Source organism: Cyprinodon variegatus, unplaced genomic scaffold (assembly GCF_000732505.1).
Source record: "Cyprinodon variegatus isolate N-32 unplaced genomic scaffold, C_variegatus-1.0 Scaffold130, whole genome shotgun sequence".
NCBI classification, from domain to species: domain Eukaryota; kingdom Metazoa; phylum Chordata; class Actinopteri; order Cyprinodontiformes; family Cyprinodontidae; genus Cyprinodon; species Cyprinodon variegatus.
In genome coordinates this window covers 906,144-929,518 of record NW_015150583.1, presented here as the reverse complement: position 1 = coordinate 929,518, position 23,375 = coordinate 906,144, and the positions used below count along the sequence as shown (strand labels likewise).

The following is a 23,375-nucleotide window of genomic DNA, read 5'->3' as shown; positions in this document are numbered from 1 at the left end:
AAAAAATAAATCAGCTAAATTGTAAAATAATAACCCAAAGCTAATTTCTTTCTGCTTTTTCCTCAGCAGGTTGCTATTAACACATAATATACATTTATAAATCACCATACGTGCAGCAAGAATGATTCTAAAAGTACATCAATGAAAAGAAAAAAAAAACCTAGAGGGAAAAACAGCTGACATTTTATAAAGTAGGTGGTAAAACTGACCGTATCAAACATGGTTATCAGACCTAACGCCCAAAAAGGGACTTCTTTTACATCTGTAACTTTGTTGACCAAAAATAAAAATAAAATACTCTTCATATTCAGCCTGATGAGATGTTTAATGTAAATTATTTCAACTTTAGTAAAACAGATGTGTTTAAAAATCAAACAGTATCAGTTTATCTGTGAAAATAACAGAAGGGTGTGTATGGATGGAGGTTTTGTTAAGTATTTTGGGATTCTAAATACTTCAGCATAATGGAGGTCACTGCTAAAATCCACCAAGTTGAGAATAAAACCAATCAAATTCATTGACATTTAAATGTATGCAAAAACATTATCTTATAGAGCAGGGGTCAAGGACCCCCAAATTGATGGTGAGATGGAGCAGGGACCCCCTAATTATATATATTGTATGGAAATGTGTTATATCAACCTGGTCCTATAGTCCTATAGACCTCTATTATATAAATTATAACATCTTCATAGTTGTTTTTATTCAGATTTGATGTGATATATCTCTAACAAAAGACCTCAGTCAGTCCGGGTTGGACAGAACACCTCTGATGTCATCATCTTGAGCACAGGCTCCTCCCAGGGCTGTGTCTGATGACCCACTGGACGTGGAGAAGACGAAGGAGATCATCGTTTGTTTCAGGAGGAACCAACCTAACCACGCTCCACTGCTTATCAACAGCTCAGCTGTAGAGGTGGTCAGCAACACCAAATTCCTGGCAATGCACATCACAGAAAACCTCATCTGAACCTTAAACACCACCTCACTGGTCAAAAGGCCACAGAAGTGCTTGTACTGTGGAGGAATTTTCCTCACTTCAGCTACGTCCAGGTTTCGTGCCTCCTCCCCTTGGTGTGGAACAGCTTTCACTGCTGGAGTGCTGTTTAGTGCATCAAACCTTCCAAAACATTTTTTGAGTTTATTTAGGAAGTCAGTGTTTGCTGCATCTACAGGGGGGAGGGTGTGTTGTAGTCTGTGATCACCCTAATGACCAAAATGAAAATACAGTTTTTCTAAGTCTAAGAAATACCACACAACTGCAAAGTGCAATGAAAACAGCCACAAAAGCAGAGCATTAGAGGAGCAGCGAGGAGAAAGATATGAACTCTGGAGGAGTTGCAGAGATCCACATGGTCCAGTTTATGGAGAACTACATGATTATAATGCATGCCGTCCAGCCAATGGCCAATTAAAACACATCCATCCTCACACATGGAAACACAGAAACTGTTTCCTTTAAATAGATAGAGAATTGCACACAAGCTGCTAAAGTTTTCCCTAACAGCTGCTGACACATTCTTAGACACTGTAATGACCTCATCCTTATATGCTTCGTTTTGCTAATGTCCCATATGTTTGCTTTGAGTTCAGCTCTTCTGTGTTTCCTTCTGTGAGTCAAAGTGCATCCTTATTATGAGAACAGAGCAAATTAAAATCCTTCTGAAACAATCTTAACTCTTTTCTTCAATGACATCACAAAAGTAAAATGTAAATTTTATTTCCTTTTGAGATAGAATATATGAATTATTAACACAAAAGACCATTATGGCACATTACCGCCTCATGAGCAGAAATCCGTCCTGTATAAATACTAAGTCGTTGACCTGGTATCTTATCAAAGCACACAATCCATCAGGAATTCAGTTAATCTTTGCAGATCTACTACACAGTTTGTAATAGAAACAGAAAATGCACAAAAAATGCATGTATTTAAGCACAGAACCCGTCAACCCGACTGAAAAATGTGGGAAACACGAACAAAACTTCTTATTAAATGTTAAAATTTTAGTAGTTTTTGACTTCGGCTTTCCTCCTCTGAGTGTGTAAAATATAAATGGCTTGTCGAACAGGATTCAAAGTTGTGTTAAATGAAAGCAAAAAACTATTTTCGGGAAACCCCACAGGAAGCTTGAAGGATGAGAGGAAATGTCTTCTGTAACTTTTCCTTCCCTCCTCTCCTCCAAACTGAGAGGGTCCCTTCTGATGTACGGCAGAGGAAGACACATGGAGAGGTGCAATCTATTTTCCTTTTAATGCATAAAGATCAAATCATTTTAAATGTCTCTAATCAAATGTTAAAGACTTTCCTAATAAAGAGGGTGCCGTATGTGAAAATCATGGCCGACTAATGCAGTCTAATATAAATGAGAAGAGCAGGAAAATCTTAGGCTGCTCAGCATTTTGACACATACTAACTTTTTGCAGGATATGTTCTTTTTCCTAAACCTAAAGTAAATTATTTTGGTTATTGGTTATTTGCATTTAGCCACTGGACTATCATCAGGTAAATAGCATAGAGGTCTATTATGTCTTTTTACTCTTTGTCATATACTCTTGATTTCTTGTTTTACTAATGGTTTTAACATCTCAAGGGAGTAACAACACAGTATTTCTAATTAATAACCAAACCGACTTTGATTTCTATTTAATTTCATGCAGATCTTTATTCTCTTCACACATTACATTGTAACCCCCGTGATTTTCAGGTTGCTTTAAAGGTATTCTGAAAAATATTCCTGATGTGTGTCTGTGAAATAACTGCGTTTCCTTATAGGATTATTTGATCAGCGTATGAACATTTACAATCTAACAGGATGGCCGGAATTCCTATTCGACCTCTCAGACCTTTTTGGAGGTAAAACCTCACATTGTTCTGAAATCAGGGACACAAAGCGCTCACCTTTGTCTTTGTGATGTTATGCTGGACTGTGTTTATTAGATGAATCTCTCCAATTAGGAATATACCGCCATCTAGTGAAGACACAAACACATAACAGGACTGGAGCTGTTCTTCCTGTAAGGTTTGCTTTTTCACAAGTTCAAAATGCTAAAACTATTTGAAGTTCTCTTTGTACAAAGAATGTTTTCCAATTCATCAAAAAAATCAGATACAGATCTTTGCAGTTGTCAACAACAGCAATTGTAATTCTTTTATTGGCAATGTGACGAAAATTACAAACAGACAGGGATTTAAAAATACAATTTCTCTACGTCTGAACATTGGCATCCGATTGAAACAGTCCTTTTTTGTCTTAATGTTCTAATTCTACGCAAACAAAAATGTTTATGGTCCAAAAATCCCAAAGATAACTAACATGATGGAAGAAAACCACAACAGTTAAAGAATAAAATGACCTTAATATGAGTGACCTATAAACAAAAACCCTCCTGAAAAAATACACAAATCATTCACATGGAACCTTATAACCAGAACTGATTCTTCTTTTATCTTTGTGCTCACAGTTTGTAGAGTAATAATCACATTTGTAGAACACGTGTGCATTCAAAGATAAGAGGAAAATGTTCTTTGTGCTTTATCTTCCAACATGACGCTGCTTCATGAAACCAGTTATTTTAAAACACTCTGCAGTTGGAGCCTTTAATTGTAGTTGTAATCAATAACAATTCAGTGTATTTTATTCAGCCCCCTTCTCAGGTTTGTGATGAACATTTCCTCTATTTTCACAGCAGTAAAAAAAAACAAAAAAAAAGGAAAACAAGAAACCTGGAAAATGTTTTGGCTGTATGAATGTGTTGCATCTCTCCTCACTTTTTGCCTTCAGAAAATCCTCCTCATCACACAGCTTTCCTGCTCTACTATTTCTCCTCTGCCTTGTTGCTGCTCTTGTCGCGGGGAACGCGGCCCATGTTAAAAAACTCCAAGTTGGGCCTCATGTCCGTCAGATGGGCAAGCCTGTTGGACATGGCAAAGAAAGCGGCGATGGCGGCGATATCCCAGGCGTCCTCGCGGTCGAAGCCGACTTCCTCCAAAGAACGGAAGTGTTCCTCAGTGATGGTGTCACAGCGACACACGGCCATCGCAAAGTCCAGCATGGTGCGCTCCCGAGGCGTAAGCTCCGCAACTTTGTAGTTAACAACAACCTTAAATGAGAGAAACATCTTTTGAAAAAGTTCACTGGCAGCACAAAATGATTTAAAGGTAGTTTTTTCCAAATACTTTATGTGACAAACATAAACTTGAAGAGCGTGTCATTTGGATTATAATAGGAGATCTATAGCTCAAAAACTACTTTGTTTTTTAAAATCAATTACTAGTTTGTTTTCATTTATCACAAATTGTTCATGAACTATTTTGTTCATGACTGTAAGATGAGAAAATGTAACAGAAATGAAATTTACTTCTATAAATGAAAAGCATCTACTTGTGTAGTGCAAACATTTGTTATACACGTTATTAGGGATGCACCGAGCCAATATTTTTATCGGTATCGGTCCAGATATGAGGAAAAAAAACTAGATCGGTATCGATGACAGTTGACTTGATATAGGGGCCGATCTATTCATTCTAACTCTATGCTATGCCGTCATGCGGCAGCACAAAAAACACAACACGGCCATATTGTTTATGATGGAGCGTGCGAAAGGATCTGCGTAATGGAGGTTTTTCACGCTCTCTCAGCCTACTAGCCCAATGGCTACGTGCAATATTAGTGGGAGAAATGTTCCGAGGGTGTTCCAATGGCGGTGTTAAATTTTCAAACTATAACACCACCAACTTAATTAAACACCTCCAGAAATTTCATAACAAAGAACTTGCTGAGATTATCGGACTCGCAGGGTTGCTGAGATGATACTGATGATAATGATAATGACACTTTGTTTTTTTACATGTTGAACAAGTCAGAGAACTTTTGGTTTAAGATTTTGTGCACAGTTGTTAAATAAATAAATGAGTCATAACATTTATATTTTGGTTGTTGCCTTTTTTTTGAGGAAAAGGGAAGTCAAATCATATGCACAGAAGAATGATCCCAGTTTTTTATTATCACACAATAAAACTAATTTTTTCGGTAATAATTCAGTGCTGCTTTTGGTATCGGTATTGGTTCGGTATGGGCGGACATGAAACTTCAAATATTGGTATCGTATCGGAGGTGATAAAAGTGGAGGGGTGCATCCCTACACGTTATAGAATAATTTTTGCCTGATTCAACTAAGGATTACTTTACACTATAATAGTAATAATATAAAGTTTTCTAATCATAAAAACAGAATCGGTAACAGACTCCAAGCATGCTAAGTGCATCATGACTGGCTTCCAGGTATATTTGTGTAATTTATTTTTGCAGTCTTGTATCCATTTAAGCATTAATTGTAACTACATTTCAAAGTGTTAGTGGTAAAGGTGTTTATAATAGAAAGTCAGGGAAATATTCATAATGATTTGGTATACGTTACTATATCTGAGCACAATTCAGCAGCAGACAACTGCTTTTGGACTTAATACAAATAACATACAAAAAACAAGCAGTTGTCGATAGACACTTTATTTTCAGGCGGTTTATTTTAGTAAATCTGGAGGAGGAACTAGGGCGGATAAAGGTGAAGTCTGTGATGACTTGTTTTGTACATCTGAATTAATTTATGCACGGCAAGTTTCAGACTTCCTCCTTAGCCCAAACATTCAGCATGAAAGCTGCATACTTTTTAGTACAAAAGCCTCCTGGTCCTTCTGATCTGCCTTTAATTGTACCATTTCAAGAATCTATGCCTTCCTCTGAAATATTATTATTTCAGCAGCAAAATACAAGACAAAATCTAAATTGAAAAAAATAAACGATTTTTAACTTTAGTTACAGATCAAGTAATGACAAGTGATGTGTTTGAAATCGGAATTTTTAACTGTGCCTTAAAAAGCAAAACAGAAGAAATGATGATACCTGATCAGATAGAGTAGGTTTCTTGGAGTAAATGCGGTGCAGAGCACCATGGGACACCACACAGTAAAGACATTTGTTGTAACTGCTGGTGGCAACAACAATCAGCTCCCGGTCTGCCTTGGTTAAACTGCCTGGAGGAAACAAAAGAAACAAACATGTTGAATAAGCTTTAAAAAAAACAACAACACAGACATAATATAAAAATATTTAGGGGAAGCAGCGATTGCTGTACATTAAACCTATCGTTCTGTTATCCACAATCAGGCACCAACTGAAACTCTCACAGAAATTAAAAATAATCTTTTTAATTTAGAATCAGAATCTCTAAAAAGCTGGGCTAGATATAACTCAATAGTTTTATATCAACAATGACAGATCATAGTAATCAAAATAAAGTCTAATGGAGCTAATTCAAGGCGGTGGTGGACAGATAAATTCATATGAATATGATTTCTACGTATGGAGACACGTTTTAGTTGATTTGCTATCAACACAGTTCTACATAATTTCTGACAAAACATTAAGAATATGTTTAAAAGTTCCCTTTTTCATTCATATTTCAATACGTTTTCTCATCAATGTGCGAAAGTTTGGGGCGATGCATGTTCCTGCGACAGGAGAGGAAATTCTTGTCAGGCAGGAATTTCTCGGGATTTATCTGTCCACCAAAACTCTCTATTTTAGGGCATCCATGTATAAGAAATATGAAAATATTAAGAATATGTTTAAAAGTTCCCTTTTTCATTCATATTTCAATCCATTTTCTCATCAGTGTGTGAGAAGAGAGGTCATTTTCGGTAGGAAAGTATTTCTCGGCATAACAGAAATACTGATGTAGTGGGAAAGTTGCATATCATCTTTTGGAAAGTAAGCTTGTATGAGCGATGCAAACAGCAACTTTTAAACAGAGCGTGCATGAGGAGAAATTGACTCGTGCACGCTCTCGCACGCATTTAATAGTCATTACCTCTCGGGAATAGGTGAAGGGTTGTGCATGTGCATTTTTTGTTTTAAAGAGGAGAGGGTGGGTCTTTTCAAAAATTAATGAAATTCCTCCACTATACCTCCAATATCCCCCTGAGGGAGATTCTCAGTCATTTTGCTGTCAGAAAAGCATCCTTCTAAGTGTTTAGTCTTTCATTTAGCAGTGTTGTTTTTTAAAACTCATTGTAATCCCATCAAACACTTAGCAACATATAAAATTAAACGTAATGTTACAAAGAAGCAAAACTTAATATCACTGATTCTATTCATCCAGTTTTACTTATTCTAAAAACCCTTATTATACAGGCTAAAATATTTTTGATTGCTCTGTCCATTTGCTTAACATGCACCCTTAAAAAGCAGCAGCAAAGTACAGGGTGATAGTATGGAGACGTTTTGCATGTCTGTGGCTGACTGAACTTCCATATGCAAACAACAAGCAAAATAAGAATTTGTTTCTGTATAGATCCCCTTTAATGACCACAGCCTTCTGTAGGGCCTCACAAGTGTATATTGAACATTTTATCATCCAATAGCTGCAAACTTTATCGGGATTTTAAGTGATAAACCAACACAGAGTAGTTTAATGTATTTGTTAAATTACACATAGGTTTTTTTTTTTTTATTATTATTATTTAATAGTAAGGTAACTCCTAATGGTAAATGCATGCACTGGATTTGATCTAATAAAAATACATTGTGTTTGTGATTGCAACGTGACATTTTACAGTTCAAGGTTTTTACGATTACTCTGAAACGCTAGAAGTATTGCATGTCCCGGCATATAAACCCCTCTGCTTTTTGAAAGCATATTTTTTGCTCTAGTTTCTAATATGTAGGATGATTGTTGTTCTAAGAGGAAACCAAAAGATAACACAGTCTCAAAAAATAGGAATTATTTATAGAATTTAAAGGAAACTAAGGTAACTAATCATAGAGTTGATTAAATCTCTCCCACACCATGCATGAAGCTGTTGCAGAGCTATGTAGCTCACTGAGTGGCAATCACATCCTATGCACAGATCCTACCTCCCAGCTGCTGTTAAAATCTTTAATGCTCTCAGCAGACCCAGTAATTGTTTACAAACAGGCTACTGGTTGGACTGGTCCTTGGTCTGATCAAGAGTTATTTGCAATTTTTCTAATCCGCTCAGTTTATAGTTTATATTTTAAAGATGTTAAGGACCACAGATGCTGATGGCTTTTTGCATTGTTTTTACCCATTTTAATGTATTTGTCTATACAGGCTGGCTGCAGCTTTTCCTCATTTTGTAAGCCTAATGTTATTTTTCTTTCTCTGTCTTCTTCACTGCAATATTTCTCATATTTACCAGAATATGCATTTCTATTGATAACAGCACAGCATATTTTAGTTCCCAATATGTTTTTTTCTCTTTTGCTGTACATCTTAAGTTAAAAAAAGTTTTGTAAGTTCTGTGTTGTGTCTCCTTATTACTTGTTTTTGCCACAGTCACACCCTAACTGGTGGAACAATGGGGATTTTCTATTCTATACTCAAACCTGTTTCCTTGTTCATCAGTTCATTGTAGTAGGCGAAGAAAGCTCTGAACTCTGCCGGCCTGTGAGAGAGGACTTTGAAGACATTTGGCAAAAAGCCTCCCTGTAAGGAAAAAATAAAAAGTTAAAAACTCAAACGAAACGTTGCAGAAACTTTTTTTTCTTTTTTCTGTTGATTCACCTTTGACTCCACTTCCTCCATAAGCTCTACTATATCATAAGGCAAGTCCTTTCTGTAGGGGACAGGATAGCGGCTGATCTGCTCCGTAGAACTGCAGGAGCGTCTGCAGCCTGCAGCCCTCAGATGATCTGCCTTCACCCGCAGCGGACGGAGCCTCGCCTGCATGAACAGCAGACACAGTCCAGCAAAATACTAGAACCCAAGAGTCACTAATGCATTCAACTACTTACCAAGTGCGCGGCCGTAGAGACACGAAGCAGCTTCAACAAGACATTATTCGCCATGTCAGTCAACTGAAAAGAGAATTGGATGTAGGCCGATTATTATTGTTTTCTAAGTAAACTCAGTCAGATAGAAAGGAAGTCAAAATTAGACCAGCTCTTAAATAACGCTATTTAAATATTTAAGCTATGTATAAGTATTGGGTATATATAACGACTATGGATATATCTATTGCTAATAGTGGTTGAGTTAACAGTTTGTTAACCTTTTTTCTTAACACGTTCCTTTGCTTCGTTCCTATATATGATCCTAAGAGTCCAGTGAAACCAGCCAATCAACGAGCAGCACTGAGTCACGCCTGCTGTTCTCAACGCCCTGCTGCAGTAATTCATTCTTACCGCCAGGTGGCAGTCAATAGCTCAGATTGACCACAGCGCACATCAAGCGTTTCTCATTGACCCGGAAGAGATTTCAATTGACCCGGAAGAGATTTCGATGAAAGCTTTTTTTTTTTCACTTCTTTCATTTTTGTACACGAGAATTGGTTGGAAATTTAGAAAAATAATATCTAGTTTGAGGAGGAGTTTTACAAAAACACAGACATGTTTTACCATGTAAGTATGTATATGCTATTATCCTAATCTGAAGAGGCTGATTCGATCACTTATTTTGCAACGTTTTAGCAGAGCGTGGTCATGATGATTGCATCGTCAAACTTTTCCGTAGCTCCTTTTTACTGGTTAAACTGTTTGTTTTTTGTTTTAGATATCTTTGGAACATGAAATCTTATTACACCCGAGATATTTTGGACCCAACCTGCTCAACACTGTGAAGCAGAAGCTTTTTACTGAAGTAGAGGGAACCTGCACTGGCAAGTGAGTGAATTCAGATCTGTTCAGTATAATGTTATTATTACACTTCGCTGGTTTTAGCCTCTGGGTTATAATCCTACATTTTTCTGTTTGTAGTTGGATGCATAATATGAAAAATATAAGCCAAGGTGTCTTTTTTTGAAGTTTCTCTAAGAAAAACGATTTATCATATAAATATTAACAAAAAAAAAAATAACTATTTTATTAAGTAGACTCTCCTTAATTACTGCACCCCACAAACTAAATAGAAAAAAAAAATTATTTGCTAAAAAATATTACTTATGGCTGCAACTGATTTTTTTTTTTTTTTTGCAAATAAATTAATCTGTTGATTATTTTTCTAGATTCATCGATTTAATAATTGGATAGACCAATGTTCCTTAAAGAAGATATTTTACGAAACTGAACCTGTTGAAACTAAAACTTTTCCACCTGAGGGGTTCTGAATACAACATATTAACAGAAAAAAGACATTAATTTTTTTCTTATCTTAAATGCAAAATGTTTTTATTTTTCTTTACAACATTGGTTATACTTACTGCTCTAAGTGGGTCGCTCTGTCAGATAAAGGCGTGTTTTAAGGTCTATACTCCAGGTAAAGATTAATCGAATACTAAATTAGTTGACGATTATTTCAATAATCGATTAATCCGATTAATTATTTTAGCCCCACTTATGTCTATGAAGTGCTACAACCCCTCTAAAAATTTATAAAATTAAGCCATTGTTATTCCTGTGTTTACCAATAAGAAAAGTTCTGAATTCAAGATTCCTTCATAATTGTTTTATCAGATAAGCCTAAAATCATTTTAAAAAGATGATTTTGTCTTAAAGATTTAAGCAGAATTTTGCTCGTAGACAGATAAGACGATCTCAGGGGAATTTCTTACTATTTTGTACTTTATAAGTCAAAAGCTCGGGCCCCACAAATGTGTGGGGAATATGAGAGCTGCTGATTTAGATGATTTCATGGTGAGAAAACCTTGAATAAAATGTCATTAAACCTGAAAATTACATTTGCCTCTTTGTTTTCTTTTGGTTATGTTTGTTGGAAGGTTTAACTCAGATAAAGTTGACCAGTGATTGCTACTAAATATGGCTGAACAGCAGACACACAAGCACAATTGAACTGCTACTTATGTATAAGTTTAAGAAAATAAAACATATTATAATGAACATTTAGTCTTGAATGTTGGCAAATATTATAGTGAACTTTAAAAGTTGTGATATATGAATTACTGCATTTAAAAGATTCACATTTTTGTGTATTTTTTTATTTTTTTCCAGGTATGGCTTTGTCATCGCAGTCACCACCATTGACAATATCGGGGCAGGCGTAATCCAACCAGGCAGAGGCTTTGTCCTCTATCCTGTGAAGTACAAGGCCATCGTCTTCCGGCCGTTTAAGGGAGAAGTGGTAGATGCTGTGGTCACTCAGGTTAACAAGGTGAATTGTCATGCTACTTTTTTTTTCCCCCTGTTAAAATATTAGAGCAGTTTGTTGATACAGACCTGTTTGGTTAAAAACGTCAGTGAAAAGTTGTATTAAAAGGCTAAGAATCCTGCTCCTTGAAACATCTACTTCATCCAGATAGCACAGATACATGCTAAATAATCTATTTGATAAATGCAATTCATTTATCAATTTTATCAATTATGGGTAATTTTAGACTTTTCTTACTTTTAGAAATACTTATTGCTGATGTGCAATTGCAATTGCTGAGAACATTTTCTGATTCATAACCTCTATATTGGTGGCTGGTTTTCTACTATTTAGAAGCAATGAGATGTTGAAAAAATTGCATAGAATTGGAGATATAAGTAAAGTAGAAATTGTATTCCAAAACGCAACATTCCTTTGATTGAGACATGTAAATTTCGTATGTAGGTAAGACAGACTTCTGATGCGTTGTACATATAATGTAACAGATTGGAGCTGTTTTAGAAGAGGATTTAAAGCCTTTGAAATCTTTTTGCAAAATAACTTTTTAGCTACAGCGACATAGAAACCAGTGTTTTTTTATTTTGTTGAAACCTTTAACCCAAGGTTATTATTAAGTTAAACTAAATAAAGATAGAAAAAAAATGTATCAACTGAAATAAAATAAAAAACTAGAGCTGGCAAAAAAAACAAACTGAAACCTTATTTGGAAACATAGACTTAGACTACTTTGTTTATGCCACTGGGGGCAATTCATTTGAGCAGGACACCAGACAAACAAACAAAAATAATCATGTAATAAAATTAAAAAAACACAGAAAGATAATAAAAAGATAACACAGTTATCTTCAAAACAATTTAAAAGAATTTAAGAATTTAAAAGTCGAACAGCTGTTGGTATAAAAGAAGTGTACTGAACTAATTAAAACAAGCTGGATTTTAAGAGGGAATGTGCTCAGTGTTCATTTGTGTCTTTATTATAATGCATTAGTGTGAGGTCTAGTTTCCAGTTGCAGTTTTACGCCAGCAGATGGCCGGTACACCAGCCAGGTCAGAAAAGACTGTCGCTGAAATTAAGCATTTAAACACCTTTAACACTCCCCTCTTCCCTGTGCCTTCAAACTAGAAACATTTTAGCTTCTAAAATAGTCAGACAACATTTATTTTAAGTAGTGAAAAAATAGTTTTTCTATCCTGCTGCAGTCTTTGAATACATTTTTTTGTGTTTTACATGACTTTTTTTGTGATTCTTGCAGGTTGGGTTGTTCACAGAAATTGGCCCAATGTCTTGCTTCATTTCTCGCCATGTAAGTCAGTTTGAACCTTTTTTTTACTGGAACTTATTTCTTGCTGGGCATGCACATTTAGAGTTCATACTGCTCAGTAAAAAAAAATGTAATATAAACCTCTCTATTGCAGTCCATCCCCTCGGAGATGGAGTTTGACCCCAATTCTAATCCCCCTTGCTATAAGACCGTTGATGAGGTTTGAATATCTTTTTTTATTGCATTTTCTGAATACCTTCCCTAATTTAAAACCATATTCAGTAGTGTTCACATTGTTTTTAGCAATTACACAAACACTGGCTGCTGTTATTTGAATAACAATAAAGGGATTTTCTATTCTATATTTGATGTGGTTATTTTGACATTTCTCAGAGTAACACTTAGTAACTTAAATGTCTTTTTTCAAAGGATATTGTAATCCAGCAAGATGATGAGATCCGTTTGAAGATTGTGGGCACCAGGGTTGACAAGAATGACATTGTAAGTGGATTTATGTATTTAAATGTTATTTAGTAAAGGTGTAGACTTAGATTTAACTGTAAAACTTGCTGAGAACTTCTGCCTCCCCTTGTTTCTTTTGACAGACTATTACTCATCGCTCTTGTTAATGAAAGCATGTCTCAATTTCAGCTTCTGTTTCATGATCAACCAGTCATGCCACTTTAATCTGCTACACAGTACCACGTGTTTGAAAGCTTGCTTTGCATACTTCTAACCTTTACTACCTAGAGCTCAGTTTAACTGCTGTAGTAACAGGCGAATTTCATATGGATCCATATAATTTTGTGATTATGACTTGTTTAGAGTAGAGAAGTAAAGAAATGGAACAGACCCTTCTCACAAAGTTGCCTATAGATTCAGTTCTTGCCAAAGTGTATGGGTTGTTATTCGGATCAGATGTTGGACCAGTTATATTGTGAAACTGATCAGAACCCCATCAGTCTACATGAAGCTTAAAATGAACTAATTTGTTTTTCAGTTTGCAATTGGATCTCTAATGGATGACTATCTGGGTAAGTGTTTTGATAAGAATAGTATATTATTGTAGGTGTGCCCATTAATGCATGGTTTCTCTTAATGCTACTTATGGGATCTGTGTTTTAAAATGTTGTATTTTCTTGGTTATATATAGACACTACAGTATTATTTATTTTTTTGTAATTTATTTTTGTAGGTCTTGTGAGCTGATTCAAGATTCAGGGCTCATCATATGTGGATTTTTCAGCATCAGTTCCCTTGTCTTTGTACATATGTCTTTTTTACACTCTCTGTATGGTATAGTGACTACTGTTAAAGCACCATAATCATTTTATCTTGTTGTACTTTACATCCTACATTTTCTTTTGTTGTAATGCAAGAATGCAAACGAATACTGATGTCAGAATCATAATATTTAGTTAGCTAATGTTAGCGTATGATTGTGGCCAACAGAAGAGTACTTTTTTCATTTAGGAACATAAAATGTTGATGTTTTTGTTTGTAATATTTTTTTTTGTATAATGACATCAATAAAGTATTTCGTTTTCTCTTACATCTTTTTCTTTATAAAAAACGTCATTGTGTCCTTTCTTTGGAACATTTATTGTTGAATATTGTTAAAATTTAATGTCATGTTCTTTTTTTTAAGAGTGGTAAAGTTTAAAATCTTTAATGTTGTGACGCGTGAACGCGGAAAAAGCAGGGGCGCGCACGTCCCGTGGCCGTAAATAGGTGGGAGGAGCGCGCGGGCGTTCTTTCTTTCTCTCTTCCTGAAGATGGCGGCAGGGGTGAGTAAGATGGAGAGCTGTTAGCCATGGAGCTTGCCTTGTAATGTACTGTAACAATCCGACTAAAATCACAACCATCTTCTTGTCTATAGTGTCCATTTTAAGAGCACAATGTTAAAAGGCCGTTTGTTTGATATTTAAATGATTATTGACTCGCTATGTAACGTGCTATTCTTATTTTGGCTAGCTTTGCTAACCCAACAAAGCATTGAAGGTGCTGGGCCGGGGTTCTGCCACGTTACCTTAACTCTTATATGCCAATGACTCCTGTTTTTGGAGTTTTGAGTTTAATTTTTTCTGCTTTGGATGATTTCTTGCCTTATCTAGTCCTAAATCTTACCTACGTGGGTTTTGTAGACAGAAATGCTAGCTTTTTAAAAGATAGCCGGTGGCTAGTTAGTGTTTTAAATGGCTAAACCATTTGAACACGCACTGTTTAGTCTTGGATATCTATATTTTTTTTTTCTGACAACTATAGATCTGTTTTCGTTTTGGAATGCTTTTCTCAGTTTTTTCGGGGATGGCTTAATGGTAAATTTGTATTGACTGCACCTTTTCATTCATCGAATCAAAGCACAATTAGTGTAGATCCCTGCTCACTGCTTGGTTTGATTTTTCAAATTTTATCCTTTCTGACATGCTTCTAATCTTAATGAGAAATTAAATGCTAATGCATACAACCCAACAAAACGTGATTTAAAGGACCCCCCCCCCCAAAAAAAGCTAAATTTATCAACAAAAAAAGACATTTTTTTTTTTTTTTTGTCTTTTAATCCTGTACATTATCACCATCAGGTTTCTTTTATTTTTACCCTTTTAGACTCTGTACACATACCCAGAGAACTGGCGGGCCTTTAAGGCCCTGATCGCAGCCCAGTACAGTGGTGCTCGCCTCAAAGTGGCCAGCAACCCTCCTGCCTTCACCTTTGGGCAGACAAACCGCACCCCTGCCTTCCTGAACAACTTCCCTCTTGGCAAGGTGAGTAAAACTGGTTAGTTGGCTGACCTGCCTGATTCTTAATGATCTGCAGGTGGTGTGACCTTAGGTGTCCACACCCTGATTGTTGTGGATCCACCAAATCTCTGCTTTCTCCTTGTTATATTAAGTTCACCTCAAGCTATTTGCTAAATAAGTAACTAATCGGGTGGGGTACCCTGACTTGTCCTACAATATCTCATACTATTCTGTCACCACGTAGGTACCTGCCTACCAGGGTGATGACGGCTTCTGTCTGTTTGAGAGTAATGCCATTGCTCACTACTGTAAGTCTCATGCCTTCAAACTCTATGGTTATTTATACATATCAGTTGAATCACTTAAACATTGCATAAACCAGCGTATAAGTGTCTCTTTTGAATCAAACTTTGATCGCTTTGCACTTAAAATGGAGCTAATTTATTATTGATGGAGAATTGTGAATATGACATTGTTTCTGCATAACATCCAGAAGACAATACGTTTCTGAATGAGCAACACTTTAAGATTGTACCCTTTTTCAGTATCAACTTTGATTTGCGAAATAAGACTCATGAATCTGTTTTATTCAAACACATTTTATCCTGTGATCACAGTGAGCAATGATGCCCTGCGCGGTGCCACTCCTCAGGCTGCTGCCCAGGTTCTGCAGTGGGTGAGCTTTGCTGACTCAGAGATCATCCCTCCANACAAAAACATTTTTTTTTTTTTCTCTTTTAATCCTGTACATTATCACCATCAGGTTTCTTTTATTTTTACCCTTTTAGACTCTGTACACATACCCAGAGAACTGGCGGGCCTTTAAGGCCCTGATCGCAGCCCAGTACAGTGGTGCTCGCCTCAAAGTGGCCAGCAACCCTCCTGCCTTCACCTTTGGGCAGACAAACCGCACCCCTGCCTTCCTGAACAACTTCCCTCTTGGCAAGGTGAGTAAAACTGGTTAGTTGGCTGACCTGCCTGATTCTTAATGATCTGCAGGTGGTGTGACCTTAGGTGTCCACACCCTGATTGTTGTGGATCCACCAAATCTCTGCTTTCTCCTTGTTATATTAAGTTCACCTCAAGCTATTTGCTAAATAAGTAACTAATCGGGTGGGGTACCCTGACTTGTCCTACAATATCTCATACTATTCTGTCACCACGTAGGTACCTGCCTACCAGGGTGATGACGGCTTCTGTCTGTTTGAGAGTAATGCCATTGCTCACTACTGTAAGTCTCATGCCTTCAAACTCTATGGTTAATTATACATATAAGTTGAATCACTTAAACATTGCATAAACCAGCGTATAAGTGTCTCTTTTGAATCAAACTTTGATCGTTTTGCACTTAAAATGGAGCTAATTTATTATTGATGGAGAATTGTGAATATGACATTGTTTCTGCATAACATCCAGAAGACAATACGTTTCTGAATGAGCAACACTTTAAGATTGTACCCTTTTTCAGTATCAACTTTGATTTGCGAAATAAGACTCATGAATCTGTTTAATTCAAACACATTTTATCCTGTGATCACAGTGAGCAATGATGCCCTGCGCGGTGCCACTCCTCAGGCTGCTGCCCAGGTTCTGCAGTGGGTGAGCTTTGCTGACTCAGAGATCATCCCTCCAGCCAGCGCATGGGTCTTCCCCACTCTGGGAATCATGCAGTTTAACAAGCAGGTACACAGTGATGAAAAAGTGGTATGAAAGGTGTAAATCAGTGCAGGATGCACATGCACAAAGTGCTTTGTGGTCATTCAGGGTAAATGCTTTCTGTTCTAGGCTACAGAGCAGGCCAAGGAGGATGTAAAGAAGGTCCTGACTGTCCTGAACCAGCACTTGGCCACTCGCACTTTCCTTGTAGGGGAGAGGGTCAGCCTCGCTGACGTTACTGTGGCCTGCTCCATGCTTTGGCTCTTCAAACAGGTTTGATATGCACACCAGTCATTGCTTCCATAGAGACACAAAACCACTCAGGGTATTGGGTTTTTGTACTTGGGTCTCATTTCACACTCTCTGCAGGTGTTGGAGCCATCCTTCCGTCAGCCTTATACCAACGTGACTCGCTGGTTTGTCACCTGCGTCAACCAACCTCAGTTCAAGGCTGTTCTTGGAGAAGTTAAGCTGTGTGAGAAGATGGCCCAGTTTGATGGTGAGTTGTTGGTTTTGTTCTGCAAGCAAATACCAGGGGGGTGTAGTCTATCAAAACTAGTTGTTGATCTTGGCCAGCATTGTTTCTTTTCTTTTTTCACACGTTAATCAGGCATGCCTGTGTAAATTCTCAGCCATCCAGGTCATTGCAACCACAAAATGCACACCTGCAGGTTCAAACACCTGAGGAAGTGGGTTGTTCTCTTTAGAACAATTCACAATGTGTCTAAGGTTGGACCAGAGGATTGATTTAAATGAACTGGAATATTGGAGCAATGTTTTCTTCTTCTAGCCAAGAAGTTTGCTGAGATGCAGCCCAAGAAGGAAGCCCCTGCCAAAAAGGAAAAGGGTGGAAAAGAGGCAGCCAAACCCCAGGAGAAGAAGGAAAAGAAAAAGGAGGAGAAAAAGCCTGCCCCAGAAGAAGAGATGGATGACTGTGATGCTGCTTTGGCTGCAGAGCCAAAAGCCAAGGACCCCTTTGCACATCTGCCAAAGAGGTAATTATCCTTTTTGAATCAAATGTTTCAGTCGACTCTGAAAGGTCGCCTATTTACAGCTGACTTCAATGGGATTGGTTTGTGGTATATTGAGCATTTGATAAAGGTGTTGGATGTTTAATTTGAAGACGGTCTCCTGGAAAGGGGGCTGTGGTTTTTGATGGAAGTAAAAACACTCAATCCAAATGGCTGTTCCCCTGTCATTGGGCAAGGCAGTGTCCTGTTATGGCACCAGGTCTTAATCTGACAGGGGAAGAGAAATAAAGGCCATATTCATCCCAGTCATCTCTGATCAGTGAGAAAAAGGCTGGTTCATGCTGTGGTCACAAAATAAACTCAATTGAACTGTAACTTAAAAGGAAATGTGGACAGGAAGATCTCTGTGAAGCCCAACACAATCAATTGTTTTTCAGCCAGCAAACATTCACTATACCTTTGACAAACATGCAGATGTTAGAATAAAAAAATGCATGCATGCAGTCAGTTTTCTATTAAAGCACACATCTAATATCTTGTGCAACAAAAGCTGTTAAAACAAAATAGAACACAGCTAAAATAGGTGAGAAAGATGCACTGAAAATTGGTATTTAAAATGCTATATATTTTAATATAGATTTTTTTTTTTTTTTTTACTACTAAATCCATGATGCCAGTTTTAAACAAATGTTTGTCATCCCGGTCACCTCAAGATTTAAGTTGTGACCTTTGAATAAATAACACAGTTCTGATAAACTAAAGGAGTTAAAACTGAATTTGACTAATTTGGTTCCCTTCGATCCGCACTAGCCCTGATGACTCTCTCTGCTTTTTGCAGCTCATTTGTCATGGATGAATTCAAGAGAAAGTATTCCAACGAGGACACATTGACTGTAGCCCTTCCTCACTTCTGGGAGCACTTTGACAGAGAGGGCTACTCAATCTGGTATGGTCAATACAAATACCCTGAGGAGCTCACACTTACCTTCAAGAGCTGCAACCTTATCACAGGTGAGACTACAGGAAGGCCTCAACGTAAACTCATTGTTTCTAAATTGATTGCGTGCAGAGTACCATGGTGTTGTGATTTAAGTCTTTTGTTATATGGGGTTTGAATTCCAGTTGCAGCATGAAGGGCATCAGGTTTAAAGGCGTAGCCAAGTTGCATATAGATTTTTATGGTGAGGAGCAGTAAGGGGGAAGCTGGGTTCGGCAATATTTATTTCTGATTTTCTAAAGTTGTTTGAAATGTTGGAGGTTGAACCTTGTTAAGTGCCGTGAATTATGTTTAGGAGCTGAAGATTCTTACATTTTGTTCTACATTTTTGAACTGCGCCACTGAAGGGGAAAGGTGTAATACAGTGACATGTATAGCAGCAACTTGCTGATCATAATGAAAAATTGTTTGAATGCTTAGGTGTGGGAATTGGTCCATAATTTAGAAACCCATATTATAGCACTAGAGAGACAATTTTTCTTTTTACTTGCTGTGAAAGGATCTTGAGTTTTCTCTAATTTGGTGTTTTCTGTTCAACAACTTTTTGGCTTTAGCTTCCAAAAAGCCTGAATGTATACATATACATTATTTTGGACTCAGCAGTACATCATTAAATGTAACATAATGCCTGTTGGAAGAGAAATTATTGTAAAACCTTTCCATCTGCTTTACTTTAAATCTTTATATTGTGAAGGTTGCTCTGTTTCAAGCTTTGAAAATCATTTAGGGCATTAGTGTGCTTGGCCTCAACTGCTAAAATAAACCAGACAAGGCTATATAGTTGCATAAAGCTAAAATTTAGCAGATTCAGATTCTCCACGAACCTAAACTTGACAAAAGCTCCCCTTCCCCGTCATTGGGCAAGGCAGTGTCCTGTCATGGCACCAAGTCTTAATCTGACGGGGGAAGAGAAATAAAGGCCATATTCATCCCAGTCATCTCTGATCAGTGAGTAAAAGGCTGGTTCATGCTATGGTCACATCAAACAATACTTCAGGCTAAGTAAAATATTGCTCAGGTGCTTAAATTATATTATCCGCATTTAGTCTAGAACCTGTTTTAGTTTAAACTCATTCTTCAGCAGTTTAGCTTTCAGTCTTTCACTAAGCATATTGAATGAGTTATTCAGAAAAGCTGTCCTCCCTTTGTAGAGAAAGAAATGTAGGATTAAGATGCCCTTTATCTTATTAGCACTTTTTGTCTTTTCCAGGAATGTTCCAGCGCCTGGACAAACTTAGAAAGAATGCCTTTGCTAGCGTCATCTTGTTTGGTACCAACAATGACAGCAGCATCTCTGGGATCTGGGTCTTCAGAGGCCAGGATCTGGCCTTCACCGTAAGTATAAGGGACCACCTCTCTGTTATTCTAAAGTGGAGATGCAACAAAAATATAAGATTTTTATTTTTTTTTACTTTGTAATACACCTTCCTTCTGTGCAGATTTGGATAGTTTGTATATTCCGATAGATTATCTATGCTTAATCGTAAGGATTCACTTGTACGGAAATCTAAAATGTCACATGATTTTAACATCAATTCCTAATATTGCTGTTATGATCAGTAACTGATGTTTATCAAATTATATTTTCCAACTCTTCAGGCAGCATGAAAAATCAAACAGTGCTGACAGTGTTTCTCTGCTTCACCCTAAATCGGACTGATATGCTTACAAAGACAAAAATCAGCTGACGGATATTAATGTTGAGATATTTTGAATCACTACTTGACATAGGAAAAGCAGAGTTTAGTTTGTTTACTTAGGTTTAATGTACATAAAAGGAAAACCCAAATATTACTTGCTTACCAAGGAAGTATTCTATTATAAATAAAAGAAACCACTATGGATGTCTCGTTATTTCAGGGTTTTTAAAAACAAGAATAAAAACAAAAAGCATTAGAGGATTTGACCTATAATCTGTGTTAATCTGCCTATAGGACTTACTTTTAGGTAATTCGTTTTTTATTTGGGTAAACGTCCCCTGCCATTGGGCAAGGCGGTGTCTTGTCATGACACTAAGTCTTAATCTGACGGGGGAAGAGAAAGTAAAGACCATATTCATCCCAGTCATCTCTGATCAGTGAGTGAAAGGCTGGTTCATGCTGTGGTCACATCCAGATGTTCTTCAGATGCCCTTGAAGACCAGATGTTGCAACCTGCAATAGCAGGTGGAGCATCTGGTCTGTGGGCCCTTCACAATGTGTGAGTTAGCTAGAATCTCACAATGGAGAAACAGTTTGTTACAAAGGAAATTAAATGCAGGTTTAGCAAAGTTAATTGTCCTTTGTTGCAGATATTCTTTTTTTTTCCTGGTTTTAAACGGTTAATTTTAGCAAATGGCCTGGAGTGGGTTTTTCTTTCGGCAGCAAAAAAGCGGAATCTCAATCTGGATAATTTGTCTAATAATGAGATCCTTGCTTCTCTTGTCATTGTAGCTGACAATGTTCCATAATAGCATAAAATAATAGAATATTGCATTGTGCATTTTTAGATTATAGGGGATTATTTCCTCTTGCCTGCTAGTTTAATTTTTTTTTTTTCTATGGCGGTTTTGCTTTTGATTTTCAACTAACATCTGACGGTTATTTTAAATGATATTCCTTTTTATCTGTTTTTCTTAGCTGTCTGATGACTGGCAAATTGACTATGAATCATATGATTGGAGGAAGTTGGATCCAAACAGCGAGGAGTGCAAGACCATGGTAAAGGAGTACTTTGCCTGGGAAGGTGATTTCAAGCATGTGGGTAAAGCTTTCAACCAAGGCAAGATCTTCAAGTGAAAGGACACCGAGCCAGTGGAACTAAAGCACTTGTGTTCCCGCTCTCACACTTAAAAATGACTCAGCTACATGTGCTTACTTTGCAAGAATGACTTCAAATGACGGTGTTTGAAGACAAATGATTTGTCTCAATGGCCCCCAAACTGGTTTTTCTGTTGTTTGACCTGCAAAATAAAGCATTTTCCTCAATGTCATGTTGAGAATTGGGTTTGTGGTGTACGGCTCCTCTCCTAAAATATAACACAAATATTAAATTTGTTTTTGCATACATGGCATGTCATACAATTGTTTTCCTTAATTTAAGCTTCAGGCTTGTCCAACTCCATTTTTTTTCCCCTGAGGCTGGAAGAAGTTTTGTATAAATCTACAGCTTGTTCTTAAAAGAGCCTTTTCACCTATGGTGTCCAATTATGAAAGGAGCCTTTGAGAAGGCTACAACAGTTCCACACTGGAGTTCTTATGAAGTTTGAAATGATCATACCAGAAGTCGCTTTACTTTTTCACTTGTTACCTTGGAATAGAAGTTATGGTAGAAATGTTTTTCAAAAAAGTAAACACATTTTCAGTTGTGCTTTTAAACTGTAATTCAGATCATTTTTTTTTAATGGCTTTATAAGCTTCTGATGGGTTATCACTTGAAAGAAACTGCAACCTGATAAGTAAAAAATCAAACATGCTGTTGTGACATTCAGGAAATAAAATAACCGTGCACATCATTAATTTATCCTTGGAAGAAAAATTTACTCCTTTAGGTGACATTAGTTCAATTAATTGGATGTAACTAGGCAAAATGGGAAATATTTTACCATGTCTTCTAGGAAGGAGACTGGCCAGGACTAAACGGGCTTTAATGTGAAAAGAGCGCGTCACAAGAGCAAAAGCAAACTGCTGGCTGAAAGCGCTGGCAAAAATGTCAACTGTAAAACAGCTTTTGCGCTGATATGTGTAACACGAGAAGAGGCTATCACTCAGAAATATAAAAATGTATATTTCTGAAGACTCTTTTGAGACAAATCACCCAAAAATGTCATTATTTGGGATATATTCCACTTTGAATTAACTAAAATCGTGAGAGTCTAGTCATCACCCTATTTGCGCTTGAACGAAGGGAGGGCTGTAACGAACTAATCTCAACTAAACCATGAGGGTGAAAGCATAATATTGTGGATATTGCTCCAAGAGGGTACTCTCAAAACTCATAGCAGTGAGGTAAGAATGTGATGGAAAATGTTGAAGTAAACCTCTAAAGACAGCCTAGAAGGTACAGCAAAAAGTTCCTCCAGAATGGACCATAGTATACTGTCAAATGGATTATGAAGTTGCTTAAAAGAAAAATTTTGATGGGACAAGGTGAAAGCATTACTCCACGTAAAGCTGCAAATCCAGACGACTTGCCTGGAATGATCTTTAATGTTTACAGAATCACAGTATGTCTTTACAGGCATCTTCAATAAACTGCTCAACCAATCCTAATGCTGACTTCTCTAAATTTATTTTCTTAAACCTAAATCCTTATGACTGCTGTCTGACTTCCTAGCTTGAAAACCGTAAAAGTTTGGATAAATAACCAAACTGGAACCAAATTTAAAAAAATAAATAAAAAGCAATATCCTTATTGTGTGGACAGTTGAAAAGGTCAGACTGTCATACTGCTCCTCAAACTGAAATCCATATTGGTCCATATTGACATGATGGCATCACACAGTTGACGCAGATTTGTCGGCTGCACATCCATGATGCAAATCTCCCGTTCCACCACATCCCAAAGATGCTCTATTGGATTGAGATCTGGTGACTGTGGAGGCCATTTGTGTACAGTGAACTCATTGTCATGTTCAATAAAACA

At 37.0% G+C, this 23,375-nt stretch overlaps 3 protein-coding genes across 4 annotated transcripts; 2 read left to right on the top strand and 1 right to left on the bottom strand.

Moving 5' to 3' along the window:
- Positions 1-3,117: 3,117 nt before the first annotated feature.
- On the bottom strand, positions 3,118-9,129 carry LOC107085663. Of its 2 annotated transcripts, XM_015376136.1 has the most exons (6): positions 9,074-9,129; positions 8,817-8,879; positions 8,587-8,745; positions 8,409-8,508; positions 5,904-6,034; positions 3,118-4,104 (listed from the first exon to the last, which is right to left on the bottom strand). In XM_015376136.1, exons 2-6 carry the CDS (start codon positions 8,868-8,870, stop codon positions 3,820-3,822), a joined length of 729 nt encoding a protein of 242 aa, XP_015231622.1. In that variant the 5' UTR covers positions 8,871-8,879; positions 9,074-9,129; the 3' UTR covers positions 3,118-3,819. The 2 variants fall into 2 exon arrangements, with proteins under 2 accessions (XP_015231622.1, XP_015231621.1); XM_015376135.1 differs by lacking the exon at positions 9,074-9,129 and having other exon boundaries at positions 3,119-4,104; positions 8,817-9,067.
- Positions 9,130-9,324: 195 nt separating this feature from the next.
- Positions 9,325-13,935, top strand: polr2g (polymerase (RNA) II (DNA directed) polypeptide G). Its single transcript, XM_015376165.1, has 8 exons — positions 9,325-9,422; positions 9,574-9,683; positions 10,968-11,127; positions 12,378-12,428; positions 12,541-12,606; positions 12,816-12,887; positions 13,387-13,420; positions 13,582-13,935. The coding sequence occupies exons 1-8, from the start codon at positions 9,411-9,413 to the stop codon at positions 13,593-13,595; spliced, it is 519 nt and encodes a 172-aa protein (XP_015231651.1). The 5' UTR covers positions 9,325-9,410; the 3' UTR covers positions 13,596-13,935.
- Positions 13,936-14,096: 161 nt separating this feature from the next.
- eef1g (eukaryotic translation elongation factor 1 gamma) lies at positions 14,097-21,723 on the top strand. Its single transcript, XM_015376166.1, has 10 exons — positions 14,097-14,173; positions 14,994-15,152; positions 15,373-15,436; positions 16,669-16,811; positions 16,914-17,057; positions 17,154-17,283; positions 17,575-17,779; positions 18,594-18,766; positions 19,963-20,087; positions 21,371-21,723. The coding sequence occupies exons 1-10, from the start codon at positions 14,162-14,164 to the stop codon at positions 21,527-21,529; spliced, it is 1,314 nt and encodes a 437-aa protein (XP_015231652.1). The 5' UTR covers positions 14,097-14,161; the 3' UTR covers positions 21,530-21,723.
- The last annotated feature ends 1,652 nt before the right edge of the window (positions 21,724-23,375 follow it).

Coding starts and splice junctions, on each gene's coding strand:
- LOC107085663 (XM_015376136.1), bottom strand. CDS start 8,870: ATGGCGAATAATGTCTTGTTGAAGCTGCTTCGTGTCTCTACGGCCGCG. Junction 8,509..8,586: donor TGGAGGAAGTGGAGTCAAAG/GTGAATCAACAG, acceptor TTTTCCTTACAG/GGAGGCTTTTTGCCAAATGT. Junction 4,105..5,903: donor AACCTACTCTATCTGATCAG/GTATCATCATTT, acceptor CTCTCATTTAAG/GTTGTTGTTAACTACAAAGT.
- polr2g (XM_015376165.1), top strand. Junction 12,607..12,815: donor GCTATAAGACCGTTGATGAG/GTTTGAATATCT, acceptor CTTTTTTCAAAG/GATATTGTAATCCAGCAAGA. Junction 12,888..13,386: donor GGGTTGACAAGAATGACATT/GTAAGTGGATTT, acceptor TTTGTTTTTCAG/TTTGCAATTGGATCTCTAAT.
- eef1g (XM_015376166.1), top strand. Junction 17,058..17,153: donor TGCTTTGGCTCTTCAAACAG/GTTTGATATGCA, acceptor CACTCTCTGCAG/GTGTTGGAGCCATCCTTCCG. Junction 20,088..21,370: donor GCCAGGATCTGGCCTTCACC/GTAAGTATAAGG, acceptor TGTTTTTCTTAG/CTGTCTGATGACTGGCAAAT.